This window comes from Alligator sinensis, unplaced genomic scaffold (genome assembly GCF_000455745.1).
Source record: "Alligator sinensis unplaced genomic scaffold, ASM45574v1 scaffold391_1, whole genome shotgun sequence".
Taxonomy (NCBI): Eukaryota; Metazoa; Chordata; order Crocodylia; family Alligatoridae; genus Alligator; species Alligator sinensis.
Genome location: NW_005841889.1, coordinates 1,294,018 through 1,310,921, shown reverse-complemented (window position 1 = coordinate 1,310,921; position 16,904 = coordinate 1,294,018). Strand labels below are relative to the sequence as shown.

Sequence of the window (16,904 nt, the reverse complement as noted above, 5' to 3'; positions counted from 1 at the left end):
ATATATATATAAAACAAATAAATAAAACTTTGGGGTAAAGCATCCACACTGGAGGACATGAGGGTGATCCAGGCTGACCTTGACAGGCTCAGGAAATGGGCAGACAAGAACCTGATGGTGTTTTAACACCCCAAAATTCAAGGATCTCCACCTTGGGAAGAAAAATCCACAGCATGCTTATAGGCTCAGCAGTGCTATACTGGCTAGCACTATGGATGAAAAGGACTTGGGGGTCATGATTGACCACAAGATGAACATGAGCCTTCAATGTGATGCTGCAGCTAGTAAAGCGACCAAAACACTGGGTTGCATTCATAGATCCTTCTGGAGTAAATCCCAGGATGTCATTCTTCCATTGTACTCAGCCTTGGTGAGGCTGCAGCTGGAGTACTGTGTCCAGTTTTGGGCTCGACAGTTCAAAAAGGATGTGGAGAAGCTCAAGAGAGTCCAGAGTAGAGCCATGTGCATGATCAGAGGTCAGGAAAATAGGCCTTATGATGAGAGGCTGAGAGCCATGGGACTCTTCAGCCTGGATAAGCGCAGGCTCAGGGATGATTTGGTGGCCACCTATGTTTATCAGGGGTGCTCACCAGGATCTGGGGGAATGTCTGTTCACCAGAGCACCTCAAGGGATGACAAGGTCGAACGGTCACAAACTCCTCCATGACCATTTCAGGCTGGACATAAGGAAGAACTTCTTTACTGTCCGAGCCCCCAAGGCCTGGAATAGACTACCACCGGAGGTGGTTCAAGCACCTACCTTGAACGCCTTCAAGAGAAATTTGGATGTTTATCTTGCTGGGATCCTATGACCCCAGCTGACTTCCTGCCCCTGGGGCAGCGGTCTGGACTCGATGATCTTCCGAGGTCCCTTCCAGCCCTAATGTCTATGAAATCTATGAAATTCAGCACAAAAAGCAATATGCCCCACAACAAATACAACTGTAGGAAAGATAAATACAGACAAACAAGTTTGACTTTGCAGTAGGGTTGCTCACTCAGGTGCTCAGACCTAGGTGCCAATTACTGGTGTTAACTGTATGGCGAAAACATGTTTATAGCATATGTTTGACATTGGTTTATCATGCTGGAAAGAGTTGGGGGACAGTACAGTTTTTAGATCAAATGTAAACATAAGGAGACAAGAAAAATTACTAATCTATCTACACATACATTTTAATTAAAGTTTGATTGTGGCTTCCTCTGAAATACAAACATAACTCATCCCCTTTTGCCAAGTGGGAACAGATTTTTTGTGATATTGCAGATCAGTTTTCCATTTGGAACAGAAATTAGCAATGCAAAGCCTATGTCATTTCAAGGAAATGGGAATTGCATATGCTTTGTAACTAAAAAAAAAACAACCAAAAACCCCAGTATTTACAAAATGTACCAAAGTCCTGTTGCCTTGAATAACAATAGTATCATACTATATGAAGCAGGTTTATAGAACTCTTCAGAAATGGGAACACTGCCCTACCCACAAATTAGTCTCTGTTTCAGGCAAACATAAGTGTGTAAATGTATTTTTTTCTCCTTTTCCTCCCTTACCTCCTGCATTTTACATCTGGGAAATGCATAGTCAGTGGTTTTTCTCAGACCCTGTTTGGAAGAGGAGACCTAGCTGCTAGTTTTTTTTCCTTTATGCAGTGGCATTGAAATGTGAGGGAAATGCTGAAAGGTGTAATGGTACAGACCCATACAATATGTTTCATGATGGCAATTACTTTCATCTTTTAACTATTTCTGTCAAGAATGTCATCCCTTGTGCTTATGCATCAGTGACCTCTAATGTGTAATCCATTAGCACCTTTATCTATAACAATTTAATAAAGAGTGTGGGAATATGTATGGAAAATGGATAGTAATTACTTAGCAATACTGTTGACCTCACTTATTTAAATATTACCAATAACTTAATATGGACCTAGTAAACAGGATTTGGTCAACTGTTGCCTTTTTAAAAATCCATGATAAGCCTAGGTGTGCATAGGAGTCATCAAAAGTGAACTCAGGCTTACATAGATATACAGGGCTTTCTTGTTGATGGATTTTGATTGTGTGTGTGTTCATGTATGAATGACTTCCAAGGGTTTATTCTTTTCCTTCCTGCCTTCATGCCTCCTCCCCTCCCCCATATGTTAGGGAAGTAGTTTAAATTTCCACTTCACATTTAGTGATAATTGACATCCTGGGTTTCTGAAATTCCTCAGTATGGGATACGCCAAGATATTTGCTGAAACGGTTGTATGGCAAATGTAAAAATGTAGCTTTTGTTTACTGTGGGGTAGAAAAGATCAACATTCACATAAAGAAGCATAGACATTTATTTTAAGATTATATTTTCTTCATTTTGTCTATTATTTGAGAATACAGTCATTATTTGTCATCCATCCTGCTACATAACACAGACCGTCTTTGATTTTTCTGGGATCTGTATTGTGTGAAGAAAAAGGGAGCTTGCTTCTGTAGTTTAGTATTAATATACTTGTTGAGAATATAAACATTTTAGAATAGTTTGTCTGAACCTTTTAAGGCATTTTTACACTGTCTGCACTTTGTTTATCTAGGTATCTTTCTTATGGTTTTTATTTGGCACATTTCAAAAGGAGCAAATTAATGCTTTAGACTCCATAATTGTGGCTGTAATGCATTCATCCCAGGATGCACTTTTGCATCTGTTCTATGTTTCCATATATTTTTATAGTGGTTTTAAGGATTGTTAAGTTGCTGAACATTTTCACATCTGAGAGGCTTTTTCTAACCAATTTAACTCAAGCAGAACTTCCACTGAGGGCACTTGGGAGTTTTTTTACCTATGTAAGATGTGCTAAACAAGGCCTTCTAAGAAATATCCCAAGCACCCACCTAGAAACACCTTAGCCTGTGACTCTTTCAGGGACCAATAAATTATGAGGATAAGATAAAGAATAGTCACAAAAATCAACAATTGGAGAACAGGCATCACTCTGTCTGACGTGGATCTAACATAGATTCATATACTCGGTGTTTAGGGACCTTTCTGTGTAGATGTTTTGGTAAATTAATGTATTTGACTGTAGCCCAATACAATCTAAATACACTTTAGCAAAAGGAAACGCCCCCTCCCCTTTCCTGAGATTCCATCATATCTCATTGGTTGTGTACATTTGTGGTTTTCTACTAAGTAACAGAACAAAAATGATCAGGTATGTACTATAAAACATTAATGTACAGATCTACATTTAGGGGCTTTTTTTTTTTAAATGCAGTTATTTCTACTAACTTGTAAAACAGTTCCAGGAAAATAAAATGTGTACAGGTTGTCCTTGAGCAGTTTCTGGGATCTTCATTCTTATTTCCAAGGCTATACCTTGTCCTTGTCATATATCACTTCGACAGCAGCTGTGCTACAACTATGTCTCTTGGTATGTTGTGCCTTTAAATATTTTATGGCATGGTTGGTTTCCTTTAGTAGCGTTGACATTTGCTTTCTTTTGCAGTGATTTACAGTGTGTTCTGCTGGCTTCCTGAATAGTTTGTCAAGCAGTTTGCTTTTCATGCCACCTGCATAGTTTTAGATTTCTGAATCTCTGGCAAATAATAGATACAGTTCCATCCATTTTGTTTGGAAGCTTTTTCAAATATTTCCTAAGTGCAGGGATTAGCTCCTACTATCTTTTTCATTTGAGACCTATTTTGCTTTTGTGTTGAACTTGTTGTCAGGGTCTCCTTTCAAGGTGGGTTTACTGAGCAGTACTGTGCTTTTTCCTTTCCTTTACTATCTGGAAAGCTGTGGTTGTAACCATGGCCTACTGCTTCCACTGTTCTTACCTTCTCAACCATACCTTGATACTCCAAAACTTTGTGGTGAGGTATTTCATTAGAAGTGAACACCATACCTTTCACCATTGCTTTCCCTCTATTAGCATCCCTATAAAATTGGTGTTATATTTAGAACCAGTCCTGTAGTCTGAGGTCGCATTAGTTTGTGATACTACATTTCACAAACTGAGCAAAGCTAAACAGGTCTGCAGTCAGCTGGGAGACTTCTGTGGTAAATACAGGTGTTGCAAGAGGTGTTCTAATGATTCATTAGGGATAAACACAGAAGTTGTCTTTGGAGCAGAATCAGCGATGCTGAGATGTGTCCCGGCACATAGATGTCATCTCCTATAAGGTGTCACAAACTGTAACTACGTTTGGTCTCAGCAACATTTTTGGGCACTTGAGACACATCCATATGAGTCCGCATGTGCATCCACATGAGCCCGCTGCAAGACTCATGCTGGGAACAAAAAAACGTTCCTGGAGATCCAGGTGTCAAAAAATATCCCAGGGGAAAAAAAGCAGGGCAGGGCATGGTCCCAGATTGTGCCCTGAGGCAACTGGAGGCTTGGGTCCTCCATAGAGATGGCCTGGTAGCCAGCCAGATGCAGGGCCAGTGAACAAGGGTGCCCTGTGCCACTCCCCCAGCTCCCTGATCACTCCCCCGCCCGATGCCAGGTCCCTGATCGCACCTGCAGCATCCCTATGGCTGGCCCTTGCCCTGGTGCTGAAGCACGCTGCCTGCCACTAGCTCTCCCTGGCTGCAGATCTGGGAGGACCCAGGCAAGGTTATTTTGCCCCAAGTGACACAATTTGCCCCACACCAAAATGCATGTCTGGGCATGTGTGCGGAGGCAAAAAGCCCCAGCTCAAATTTGTGCCGCTTCTGTTTGAGCTGCTGCAAGCACATGTGCTTGCATGTGTGGATGTGCCCTCGGAGTGTGAAAAGGGACTAGGACATTTTTTTGCAGCTTGTGCTGCCATAAACATTTTTATGGTGGTACAAGAGTTACATCTGTTTGTGCCTTAGGAGATAAGCTTTTTTGAGTATTGAATCAGTTCCAATATTGGTGGGGAGCACTCTATGGTTGGAAATATAGGCTCTCAAGTTTCCACAACCCTTAGAATTCTGAGCTACAACACAGGAGTGTTGCCAAAGATGAAGTAGTTAATTTTCATGTAGCACTTTCAGAATCTGAATCATTCATTTTAGGACCGACTATTATGAGTATTATATTAGCAGTCTGTGTTCAAGCCATGAGATTGATTTTGTTGTTCTTATAATATCCTTAGACTAAATATATTGTCTGTGTCAGCATGACTGAGCAGTTGGACTGTCACCTTTGAGCCAAGAGTGCATTGGATTTTAGGTCTCATATGGAACTCAGTCTTATACGCAGTGCTGAAATTGCTCTGCAGCACTAGATCATTGCCCTACACCGGTGCTGTCCTTCAGGTCAGACCCTGCAGAGGGGAGCCTTTTGTGCATCTCTGATAGCAGTCCATGCAGAAGTTAATGATCTTATCTCAACCCTAATTCACTAGCAAATACACTTAATATCTTGGTTAATACTCACTCTCAAGAATAAGAGAGATTGCCCAAGACATTGTGGGAACATCCACATGGACATTGCTTTTTGTATTTCTTTCATAGTTACTGCATTGCACAATTGCTATCAAATGTATTATAAATAATGCTGGAATAACTAGCATACAAACCACGCAATTCAAAATGTAAATATTAGTATCTTGCCATAGGTGTAACATAACAAATTGAATGTGCATGTGAATTCCTTGTGAAACCTATGGAATAACGTGCATTTTATTTCAGTGCCAGTCATTGTCTTTATTCTTGCATTCTTTCAGCCTACACATCTTGCCTGCTTTTTAGGGTCAATATTATCTATGACAGCTACTTAATTGCTACATGCATTTGAACTGTTCCTTGGCAATTATATTTCAGATTCCCATCAATGTACCTGTTTGCCTGGAGCCTTTGTTTATATTAAATATCAGTAAAAAGCTGCTAGTATCTTTATAAATGACACTAGAACAAAATCACATATAGCCACAAGGCATCCTGTCTAGAAGCTGGGGGGAAAAAAGGGAACGTTATCATATTATTTTAAAGCTTATTGCCAGGAAGATTTTTTTGCAAAATGCGAACAGGAACTATAATTCAAGAATTATAGTAGAAGCTATTTACATTTATTGTTCTTGGGTCTGCATCATAACATCATGCTAACGATTTTTCATTTACACTAAGCTTTTCATCCCCCAAATATTCACAAGGATCTCTTAAAATGTAACTGTTCTTGGAAATGCAAGCAGTGTACAGTGGCAATAAAGAGCAGCTTATGATACCAAGTGAAGAATATGGTTTCCAAACGAAGCAGCAGGGGCCATTTAAGCAAGATGTAATTACCACAGTTGGAATTTGAACTTGGCAAGGACAACAGGACTAACATATCTACTGCTAGAAGACATGCAGTGAGATTTTTAATGAGGGCTAGTGGTCAGGGGCTCAGATGTAGTTTGGAAGACACGTGAAAGAGAAGTTTCTTCAAATACCAATACTTCTATGACATGAAATTTGAGACTGAGATGTATTTGGTTTATCATACACTAAATAGTAAAGATTCTCAGTAGTAAATATTAGGCAGTAGACCTTGGTTTATGACCACCACTGCATTGAGGGGCGGTAGCTACTAGTCCCACTATATGCAGAAGTATGGGGAGGGCATATGCCCACAGTATAACTCTCAGAGCCACTGACAAATCAGGGGAAACATGCCTATTGGTTCCATCTTTCACCTTTTCTTTCTCTACCCTTTAGCAATTTCTCACAGTGTATGAGACAGAGTACATTATAGAGTATAGCGACTATGGCCGTGTCCAGTTCTTGAGAAGGGCCACAACACTAGGTAGTTTTCCATTACCTCACTTTTCCTAATGCTTTGTTGCAAGGACCAAACAAAGTCTGGTCTAATGTGTCTTCATATGAAAAGTCATTGATGCATGAAATGTCACCTTCAGTTCACTCAGAGCATATTATTGTTACCTGCATGGCCAGCATAATCTGCATGCTCTGTAAAGGTATTAAATCACCCCGAGGATTCGTTTTGAAGGAATTGTCTTGTCACAGAGCTTTTTAAATTGTTCTCCCTTACTTAAAATTCTCTGCTTAATGCTTCTTTCAGCAACAAACCCTTATTAGTTTCAGAGTCACTGGATTAATGCTTTAAGTGATCAAGCTGTGGATACCCTGTAATTAACATTGTTAATTTAATGCAGAAAATATGTTAAACCAAGTTTGTTTGGGTAGCTCTCTCAGTTGTATTGCAATAGAGTTTTCTCAGTGGCATAGATACATAAACACGTTAAAATATTTTTTGTAGGTGAACTAATAAAGTCGTTTACAGTTAGAGGCATGTATATTTAAATACATCTTAATTTATCAACCTTTGTTTGCTTGGGTTTTCATCAACTATAATATTATTTATTTTAACATATGCTTTTTTTCCCCAAAACCTAATATCAAGCATTCATATTCTGCTGTTGTCCTTAAGTAGCCCGGGCTATGAAGTTTTGCATAGCAGCAAAATGGTCCCTTATATATGACACACATGAAATTTAAAGAAAGTTTATGTATGTGATATAGATTGGTTGCGCAGGGCTGGAGAAAAGATGTAAGAGTTTTTTGGGTCCGAGGTATCTAGGATAGAAACAATTTGAGCCTGGAAAGTATCTTGAGATTTTACCACAAACTTGGTATGAATTGCAGATGTGAGTTGCCTCCGAATGCCTTTTTAAATATATAAATTGTAACATGGGCGACTAGTGCCTCTTGAATCGGGGCACCCCTGACACCAGTCAGCGATCGGGGTCCCCTGCCAGCAGATCCCACTGACCTTGGGGGTGGAGGGGTGGGAGGCAGCCAATCGTACTCACCCGCAACCATTTCCACTTTTCTTGGTGTCCCTGCTCTCCAGCCAGTATTCGCAGGGGGGCACTGGCGCTCCTGCCTGCCCCTCTGCCCACCTTCTAAACAGGAAGCGCGGCCTGATTGGGGGTGTACCGGCACTCTCGGGGTGCATGTGCACCCCCTATGCATTGTCACTGAATTGTAAAAGCAGTGATATTCAACCATGGATGACTTACAGGGTCATAATTCTGATGAGCACTCAAGCAGCTTAGGTGATTTGAGAAGTGTAGGGTGGACATCCTTCCTCTAGCATAGAGACATTCCCATAGATACTCCTAGAGAAGGAACAAACTAAGGAATCTAACATTAAATTTAGTGTTTAAAGTTTAAATTGAACTTCAGTCGTCTTTGCTACAATGAGTCATCAAAACTACTGTTCTCTTTAGTAATCCTGTCCTTCCAGCTGAACAAGTATGATGTAGCAGTTCCAGACTCGCAATGCTCTAGCTAGTGTTAGGGAGTATGGCGGGGTGAGCCATACTTCTAATGCTTCAGTCATGTTGTCTCAGCACTGCTTAGTGCTGTACAATCAGACACTTGCAGATTGTGTTAGAGGAACATCCAAATGGATGCGGTGTCACTTGTCAGTTAGGCAAGAAAGATTCTTCAGTTCAGGTGATGGTTTTTTAATGCAGCTTGTTGGACCATCTGTTTTCACATAGTAGAGTTTTTGGCAATAACCCAAATTTCTGCTTGGTATATGTCTAGCTTGACAGGTTCTAAGTTTTTTCGTTTTTTTTTAATGTACATTGCATTTTCTAGGAAAAAGTGTAACTGCACTGGACATGTTTTAAAAACAAAAATCTGCTTTGTTGCTCTTGCTTTTTCAGCAGTCCCTCTATGTAAACCTAAATGTTTAGAGGGAAGCGGTGTTCAAAGATGTGTTGCTGAGATATTTCCCTTTTTTACGCTGGTGTGTTCTCACTGAAGTTAAGGACAGAAAACAATTCACCTTTTCTCCACTCCATTAAAATTACATTCTAAGCAATCTCTTGAAATCAATATGGAGTGCCATTATTTTACAAGTCAATAGAAGCATTATTTGAAACACTTGAAAAAGTCAGAGAGTGTGTGAGAGAAAGTGTGTGGATGTGCATGGGTGCAAGCACGCATGCACACACTTTTAAAAATGTATTCTATAACTCTCATTTAAGTTAACTTTGTTTCTTTTTGATAAACCACTGTCTTCATATGCAGATCATATTGGGAATATGGACCATCTCTCTTTAGTGCTTCATTTGGAAAACATTTGATATCTAGCTCAGATATTAATTTAACATAAACTTATCTAACCATATTAGTTTAATTTTATTTTGCCATTTGTATAACAATTGACCTCTTCATAGTACAGAAAAGCACTGGACATATTAGACTTTAAAAAATTGCCAGATGGAAATACTGTGCTGTATTAAAACAACTAGGCTCTTCTCCTACATTAAGTTTTTAAATTTGCTTTTATGGTCTGCACTGCATATGGGAATCAAAAATAATATGAAGTCATTGTTGAGAAATTCAGGCCCGTAGTTTTTCACACAATAATTAGTGCTCTTCCATGTTTGCTGTTCATTCATCTGAACGATGTATATAACACTAGAGGAAATCAATGTACAAATCCAAACTCAAACAGGAAATGAAAAGCACTTCACTTTCTATTTTCCATGCTGGCTATTATCTTAATTTTATGAAGTAAAACATACATTGGACTCCATGGTACTGAAAAAACAAACTGCTATGCAGAGGGTCTCTCTCTAAAGTTTTCTAAGAAATGGAAGAGTGCCTGTGTGCAAGTCACAACATGGTGAAGCAGGGTCTGTCTGTTGACAGGACTATTACATATGTTTCTTTCTCACAAATAAACTTTTAACACACAGTTGGGATGGTGATACTAAATATAAAATATATTTATATGAACACATAAAGAACATTGACATAAAAAATCCTGAGCCTTACAAGGTCAGGAAACTGAATTAAAGCAACCTGAGTTAAAGTTTTCTTCACACTAATAGTGAGTTTCATATTTTAATGAATGACTTGATTTCTTATCCACAAAATATATCGTGCAACTACTTAAAATGTGTCACTAATGTTTCTCTGCTCTGTATGTGCTTTTACCATGTAAACAACATAATGTTGAAAATGTTTGTGTCCTTCACAGCTGCCAAGCAACATCATGAAAAATGGAGCCATACAGAATCAGATAACTTCTTAAGATGTCATACATTACTTTTGTTGTGATATTGCTTTAATACATGACTGATGTCACATCACAATTCAACCTTATTGTGTTGTTATAATGTGTTATAATACATTAACAACAACATTATCTGCATCCTTTTACTTTGTACAGGCCATTGGGAGGCTAGTTTGAGTGAATGTTTTTGATCTTTTGCCCTTCTGTTAGCTACTGAAGGACATTTTCTTGCATGTTCCATGACTCATCTCCTGGATGCTGAGAGCAAGCAGTGAAAAAGTCTCTCCCAGAGGCTCATATATAGCAAGTTATTTAATGTAGAAATCCAGAAAATCCTGTGAGCATACTTGCAGAAAATGAAATCTGTGGGTTTCACAGAAGTAACTGAAAGTTACATGCAACTTACAAGCTACATCTTTAAGACCACTGCTGAATCAGCCAGAGATTATATCCTACATAAGATTCTATCAAGTGATCATAATTATAATTTTTTTTTTCAGATCCAGCTATCGTAAATGGAGTTTATTGGTCAGAATCGTTAAACAAGGTGTTTGTTGATAACTTTGACCGTGACCCTTCTCTCATATGGCAATATTTTGGAAGTGCAAAGGGATTTTTTAGGCAGTATCCAGGTAAGATTATAAATTAAAATAAAATAAGTGGCTGGTACTGGTACAGTTTTTTCCAAGAAAAATTTAATGGCTTAGACCTTGATTCTGACAAGCAGTTAGCAGGTGCCACTTCCAGTGATTTATGAAGTTTTCCTTGAAGGGAGTCTTCTAGTCAATGCTATGAATACCTTGTTCATTTACTCCCCAATTCATATTTACAGGAAAACCCCCAACTTTTTATCTTTTTACTTTTGCCCAATATAGTGGATTGAGGCTACAATTGACATATTGCCATTAAAACAAAACAAAAGAAAAAAGGACAAGGAAGTTAAAACACTAACAAGAATGGTAAGAAGATATAAAAGAAATTGAGTCAGTGCCCTCAATTTTTCTCTTTCAAAACTGCAGATCTTTAAGCAGGGCCTTCATATTCTCACTGTGGAACATGTGTGCACATAAATTTGAAGTGAATTGGCTAGCTGAGATAATGCTGGTTCCAGTAAACACCTGACAAGCACACGTACGAACACACAAATGAAACAAAAGGAAAAGAAAAAAAAATCAGAATTGCAGGGTGTGCTCATTATTCTTGATAAACAGGGAAAGCCTTTGGGACATTCTTCTTGCTACTTCTGTATAATATGAGATATGATTTAATTTAGCAGGATTTGAATTTTTAATAAAAAGGAGTATTAATTTTGCCTGAGAGTTGTGAAAACTTCAGGTGATAGATTACAACACTGCAGCTGTAGAAATAGAATTTAGAAAGCTTAAATAATGTAAAAATGCATAATTTGGGAGTCTGAACTGTTTCATATTTGTGAATAAGTACAGGTAATTACTTCAAACTTTTATTTCTGTGCTAAATAAGATATTCATTCTTCCTTCTAATAATTTCTTTAAACATACTACTTAAAGGGCATACTCATAGCTCTGAGATTCCTCTCTCCATAGGGCAAGATAGATATGGGTCACCATAAAACCTGTAGAACTCATGTAGAGTTCAAGATAGAGGATGACATGAGTTTGAATTCTGGTTCTTTGGAGTAAATAATCAGAACAGATGATAACTTTGAAATGAATGAGAAAATAACTGACATTTTAAAGCATTTAAAAACTCTTAGAGACGCTTGAGATGTCTGTGTATCTGGCTGCCTCGGTTTTGGGGGAAAAATACTTTGAAATAAGAATATAAGAAAAACCAGTATTTGAAGAAAAAGGAAGAGAATTCAGATCCTTCAGATAGTGCCGTCTTTTGTAATCTATTTTATGTTAGCAGTCATACTACTTCTTCATTCATCCTTTATTTTAATTTGCACTTACCTGGTACCTTTTGTCTGATGTCATCTGATGATCTCAGTGGATAGTTTTAAACCTATGTTACTTAATACTGATTTCACTTTAACAAAATATTTGGAGTGGTCCACATATTGTGCTTCATCCTGTTAATTGTGCCAGAATCTACTGTTGCTGTGGTGTTCATGTCAGTGACTTCAGTAGTTCAGGATCAGAGCAATAATGGAACATCATTAGCTAAGTGGATTGTGTTGGTATTTTTTTTAAAACCCAGTGACATTGCAATAGTGGAAACTGTAGCTTCTTTATTTTAAGAGTATATCTTTTTATGCTAGAAATAGAATGCAAGTCCAGAAATGTCTTGATTAAAAAAACAGAGGGAATTGGTCTGTTGGTGTTCTTAACTTGAAATCAAGTATTGTATTTCCTCTGGCCTACAATTTGGAGACATTACCTCATTGTAGTCAAGTGATCAGTGGCAAACCATCCAGCACAGAACTTGAGAGTGATGCCATCAAGGATGACAATTTTGGGGAGGTTCAGCCATGGGGGAAAAGAGCACTGGGGAAAAGGAACTGGCCAGCATTATCACAAGTCTGCCAACTCCCCTGGCCAAGCAAAGTGGGGCTTAAGTAATGCTCTTTAGTGTGATCAGCAGAATAGCCTTGAAAGAAGCCTTTACCTTACAATGGACTGAAAACAGCTGAGAGATGATTGCATATCCTGGAGTCCTGTTTTGTTAAATCATTTTTCCAGAGATAGCACAATGTGACCAGTGACTTTGTACATGATATATGAATAAGTATGCCCGATCAGTTGATACAATTTTAGAATCTTTTAAACGTTAATTTCCACCACTAGCAAAGAAGCATTTATTTTTTCAAACTATTGTAAGCTAATCCTTTTTTTTAATAGGAATTAAATGGGAACCAGATGAGAATGGAGTTATTGCATTTGACTGTAGAAATCGAAAATGGTAGGTATTACGCAACCCCCCTTTTTTTTCAAAGTAATATGAGATTAAAAAAGCGAATTTTTTAAGATTGATCTATATTCTTCTTGGTGTAGGTACATCCAAGCAGCTACTTCTCCAAAAGATGTGGTCATTTTAGTTGATGTTAGCGGCAGCATGAAAGGACTTCGTCTGACAATTGCTAAACAAACTGTTTCATCTATTTTGGATACCCTTGGAGATGATGACTTTTTCAACATAATTGCTGTGAGTTTCTCTCTCTTTTTTTGTCTCCCTTTTTCTATTAGGTCCTTTGCCATTGTCTGTCATACTTTATATCCTGCTTTGCACTTGAATGATGTAGAGGACAGGTGGTGAAGACTGTGCATTGGCTTATTATACCACTGAATCTTGGTGATGGGAGAGACATCCCAGGATTTCTTCCAATGCAACTTTATTCATTGCGGCCCCTTGTCATAGTAGAACTCGTAGATATGTTCCCTCTCTGATTCCAACACATGACAGCTTTCTATATCAGATGGTCATTTTTTTCAGGATGTTACTCTGGGAATTCTAATTGTCACTGTGTTAATAGCGTATTCTTATTGTCTGAATTGTGACCAGCAGAGTTCTTCCTTGTTCTTGTACAGATTTTCTACACAGTCTCTATTTTTAAGATTTTTTCCTAATAATGAATTATTCCCTGATGTTTTTCCCTATTTAATTCAATAGACTGTCAGGAGGTGGTTTAGTTGCAAGCAAGTACGTTATGTATAATGAAAAGTGACCCCATAAAATGCATACTTTATGCAAAAAAAAAAAAAAAAGAACTAAATAGGCCCTAAGTATGTAAGCCTTTAGTCTATTTTTAACTGATAACAGGAAGATAGTTTAGAATATCTTACTTATTAATCTTTAATTTCTCATTACATAATTAGCACAAACTCATAATAGGAATGCATAATTGCTTTCTGTATCAGGAAAAGTTTATTGTCCTTCAATAGAACAGTGATTAACTTAAATAATCTAAATAAGTTTCTGAAGTGGCAAAATGTATCAACTAAATTATTATTAAGATATTTAAACAGTCATGTTTAGTGGGTAATGATGATGCTTATCAATGGCTTTGTCTGTTATTCTAAATGAGTCAGGGAGAAAATTAAATGCATTTCATAGAGGAAGGAATCAAGGAGAAGGCCAATAGACTCATATGTCTAAAAACTGCACAAAAACTAGTGACTTTGACATAAAGGTATGTTAGCTAGAACACCTTCCATTAATATTTTAGTACAATAACCATACAGCTATAGTGTGCGTAACTTATTACAGCAACTATACTGTTATTCTTCTATAACTATAGAGATAGAATATGCCTGAGGTATTATGGGATTATAAAAAGAGTTTGTTTTATTACAGCATGTTTGGTTACCAAGTGCTTCATTTCAGAGACAGTGGGTGCGTCTACATGTGACACTACATTTTCTGTAGCAGTGTGCTACGGCGATATAGCTTGTCACTGTGACAACATAGCATCAGCGGGCACAAACTGACACCAAAGCTACATCGCCATAGCTATGAGCTACCTCGCTATAACATGTTGCCATGGTGATGTAGCTGCTAAAAATAACTGTGCACTACCAGGATGGCACATCAATGGCTGTTACTGAGCTGTCATTTTAGTACTTCCTAAAGCAAGTACTAAATGACACCAGTAACAACTGCGCCATGGGGGGCATGTTTAAATATGCCCAGTGCCAACCACTTTTAAAATAATTGTTCTTTTAACTCCTAGTCAATTCAGAACATTTAAGCACAGTATGCTTTTTGGATACATCATCCAGGAGGTGCTAACTGGACACTAATAGGGACGTGCCACTTGTATCAGCAGGTTGTGGATGCACCATAAATTGTATCCTAGTACTGTACTTATTTATACTGCTGTAGCAACCAGGAGCATAGCCATGGATTAGGACTCTCCTGCCCTTGATGCTATGCAAACACAGAACAAAAAGATGATTCTTGTCCACAAAAGTATACAGCCTAAATATAAAACCAGCCAGAAGAAATGAAAGTAGCCAGACATGGATAACATGGGCATGTCTACAGTATGGGGGGCAGTGAGCCCAATCATACTGCTGTGGAAATGAGCCCCACAAATGCTGGTCCATAAATGTATTAACTGCAGAAATGAAGCCAGGATGCCCTAGGAGGGGTCCCGTGTACCATGCACTTGATCTGGATTTCTGACATGCCGTGGTGCAGTGGCTTTGGGACCTTCAGGACAACCTTATTCCTTGGGTTGATACATGTGAAGTTAGAGGAGGTGGATGCGGCTTCCTTGGTAGTGAAGCCAAAGTTGCTCTGGCAGAGACATGCCCAGTCTGACAGTGTTGGTTGAAATAAGAGGCAGTGGTCTCAGCTCACAAGCATCCCAACTGTTGTCAAGGTCCTTGCACACATCTTGCTATATTTTAAGGAGGGTCATGATGAAGCATTATAGAGAATGGTTTGAAGAAAATGGTAGCAAGAAAAATTTGCAAATGACATTAAATAATGTAACAAGTTGATGATAAAGACTGGCATCATGGGCCATCTGGAAGTGGGAGTTGATACTTTTTAGCAGATGAGGTAGGTAGCATGGGAATAGCCAATGGAGGGCTTTACAATAGTATGTTTGCAGTAGAGCACAGAGAGTGAGAAGCATGGCTTTAAGAGGAGGGACTACATGTTCAGAGTTAAAGTCTAGGAAAAAATCTTTCAAGCAGCTTACAGAATTGACATGAATGAAGCAAGATTGCATTTGTTGGGGTCAAGGAAAATTGTATTGTAGTAAACACGGCATGAAATGAGAGCCTGAACAGAATTTTTCATGGGTGAATAGTTTAGGACAACTTATCTCTCTCAGAGGTGTGTTGAAAGAATCTTCTGGAGTTAGATGAAACCTGGATGTGAGCCCCTGGGAACAGTTAAGTTGAAGGCAATGCCCAGGTTATAGTCCTGAGTGGTGATCTGGATATTGGGGTTACCTAGTAATTTCTTAATCACTTTCAAGAAAGGAGGGGTAGGGAATGACTGGACAAAGATTACAGCACTATTTTAGGTATGTTGTGTTAGAGCAGATAGACAATCATGAGAAGATGTCAAAGATTGGCTTAGATTTTTAATTTGGAGGGAAGGCACGGAGAGAGACAGCATGGTCTGGCATGGAGAGGTACATCTGTGAGTTTTCTTCATGGAGTTGAATTTATGTTAGGGACCGAGATTACCCAGAGATAAATTGTAGAGGGAGGAGGGACAGGAACCAATAATAGAGGATTGTTGGATCCCCAAAGAACGTTCTAGACAGATTGAGGAAGAATTGCTGCAGGAGGAATTAGAGAGACAGGAAGAGAATGAGGAAATTAGTGTCATGGAAGCCTAGGGAAGATAACATTTCAAGAAGAATGTTGTCATCAGTGTCATTCAGGGATGACTGGTTAAGGAGCATGTGGATGACGTACTGGTAAAGATGAGTTTCAATGGATTGCAAAGTATGAAGGCTGGCTGAAAGGGGGAATGGAGAGAGAAATATAAGACTCATTTTGTAAACAATGCACTCAGTGCATTAGAGGTGAAAGAAGAGAGATGGAAGGGTAGTTGGATAAAAAAATATTGTTCGCGGGTTGGCCTTTTTATCATAGGAGAGACCAAATCATGCTTATATAGTGAAGAGGGAGACACAGGAGAGAGGTTAAAGTGGGAAAGGGGATAATTCACCAGAAAAATGAAGATTCCTGGATCTCTGATTTAGGACCATTATAGAAGGGGAAAGGAGAAGTGAGTTTTGGATAAGGTAAATGTCACATGTATTGTTAATTATCTTGGAAGTAATCCAAGAAGTCCTGTGAGAGCACAGCAAGGGCAAAATGGAAGTTTTGATGAGTGAGTCCAAAATGGTAGAAATGTAAGTAAAATTTCAGGAATGCTATTTGTTTAAATTGGAAAAGAAAAGATATAGGTAGGAAGATGCCAGAGCTGAAAGAGGAGGAAACACATTTGTAGTGGAAGTCTACCTGCTGTGGG

The 16,904-nt window shown here is 38.6% G+C and overlaps 1 protein-coding gene across 1 annotated transcript in view; it reads left to right on the top strand.

Annotated features, from left to right (window-relative positions):
* CACNA2D3 (calcium voltage-gated channel auxiliary subunit alpha2delta 3) overlaps nucleotides 1-16,904 on the top strand; it is an 889,480-nt gene that overhangs the window by 395,227 nt on the left and 477,349 nt on the right. The window contains exons 6-8 of the mRNA XM_025197140.1: nucleotides 10,484-10,615; nucleotides 12,806-12,866; nucleotides 12,959-13,109. Of these exons, the coding sequence (XP_025052925.1) occupies nucleotides 10,484-10,615; nucleotides 12,806-12,866; nucleotides 12,959-13,109 (344 nt within the window). The remainder of the gene's footprint in view (nucleotides 1-10,483; nucleotides 10,616-12,805; nucleotides 12,867-12,958; nucleotides 13,110-16,904) is intronic.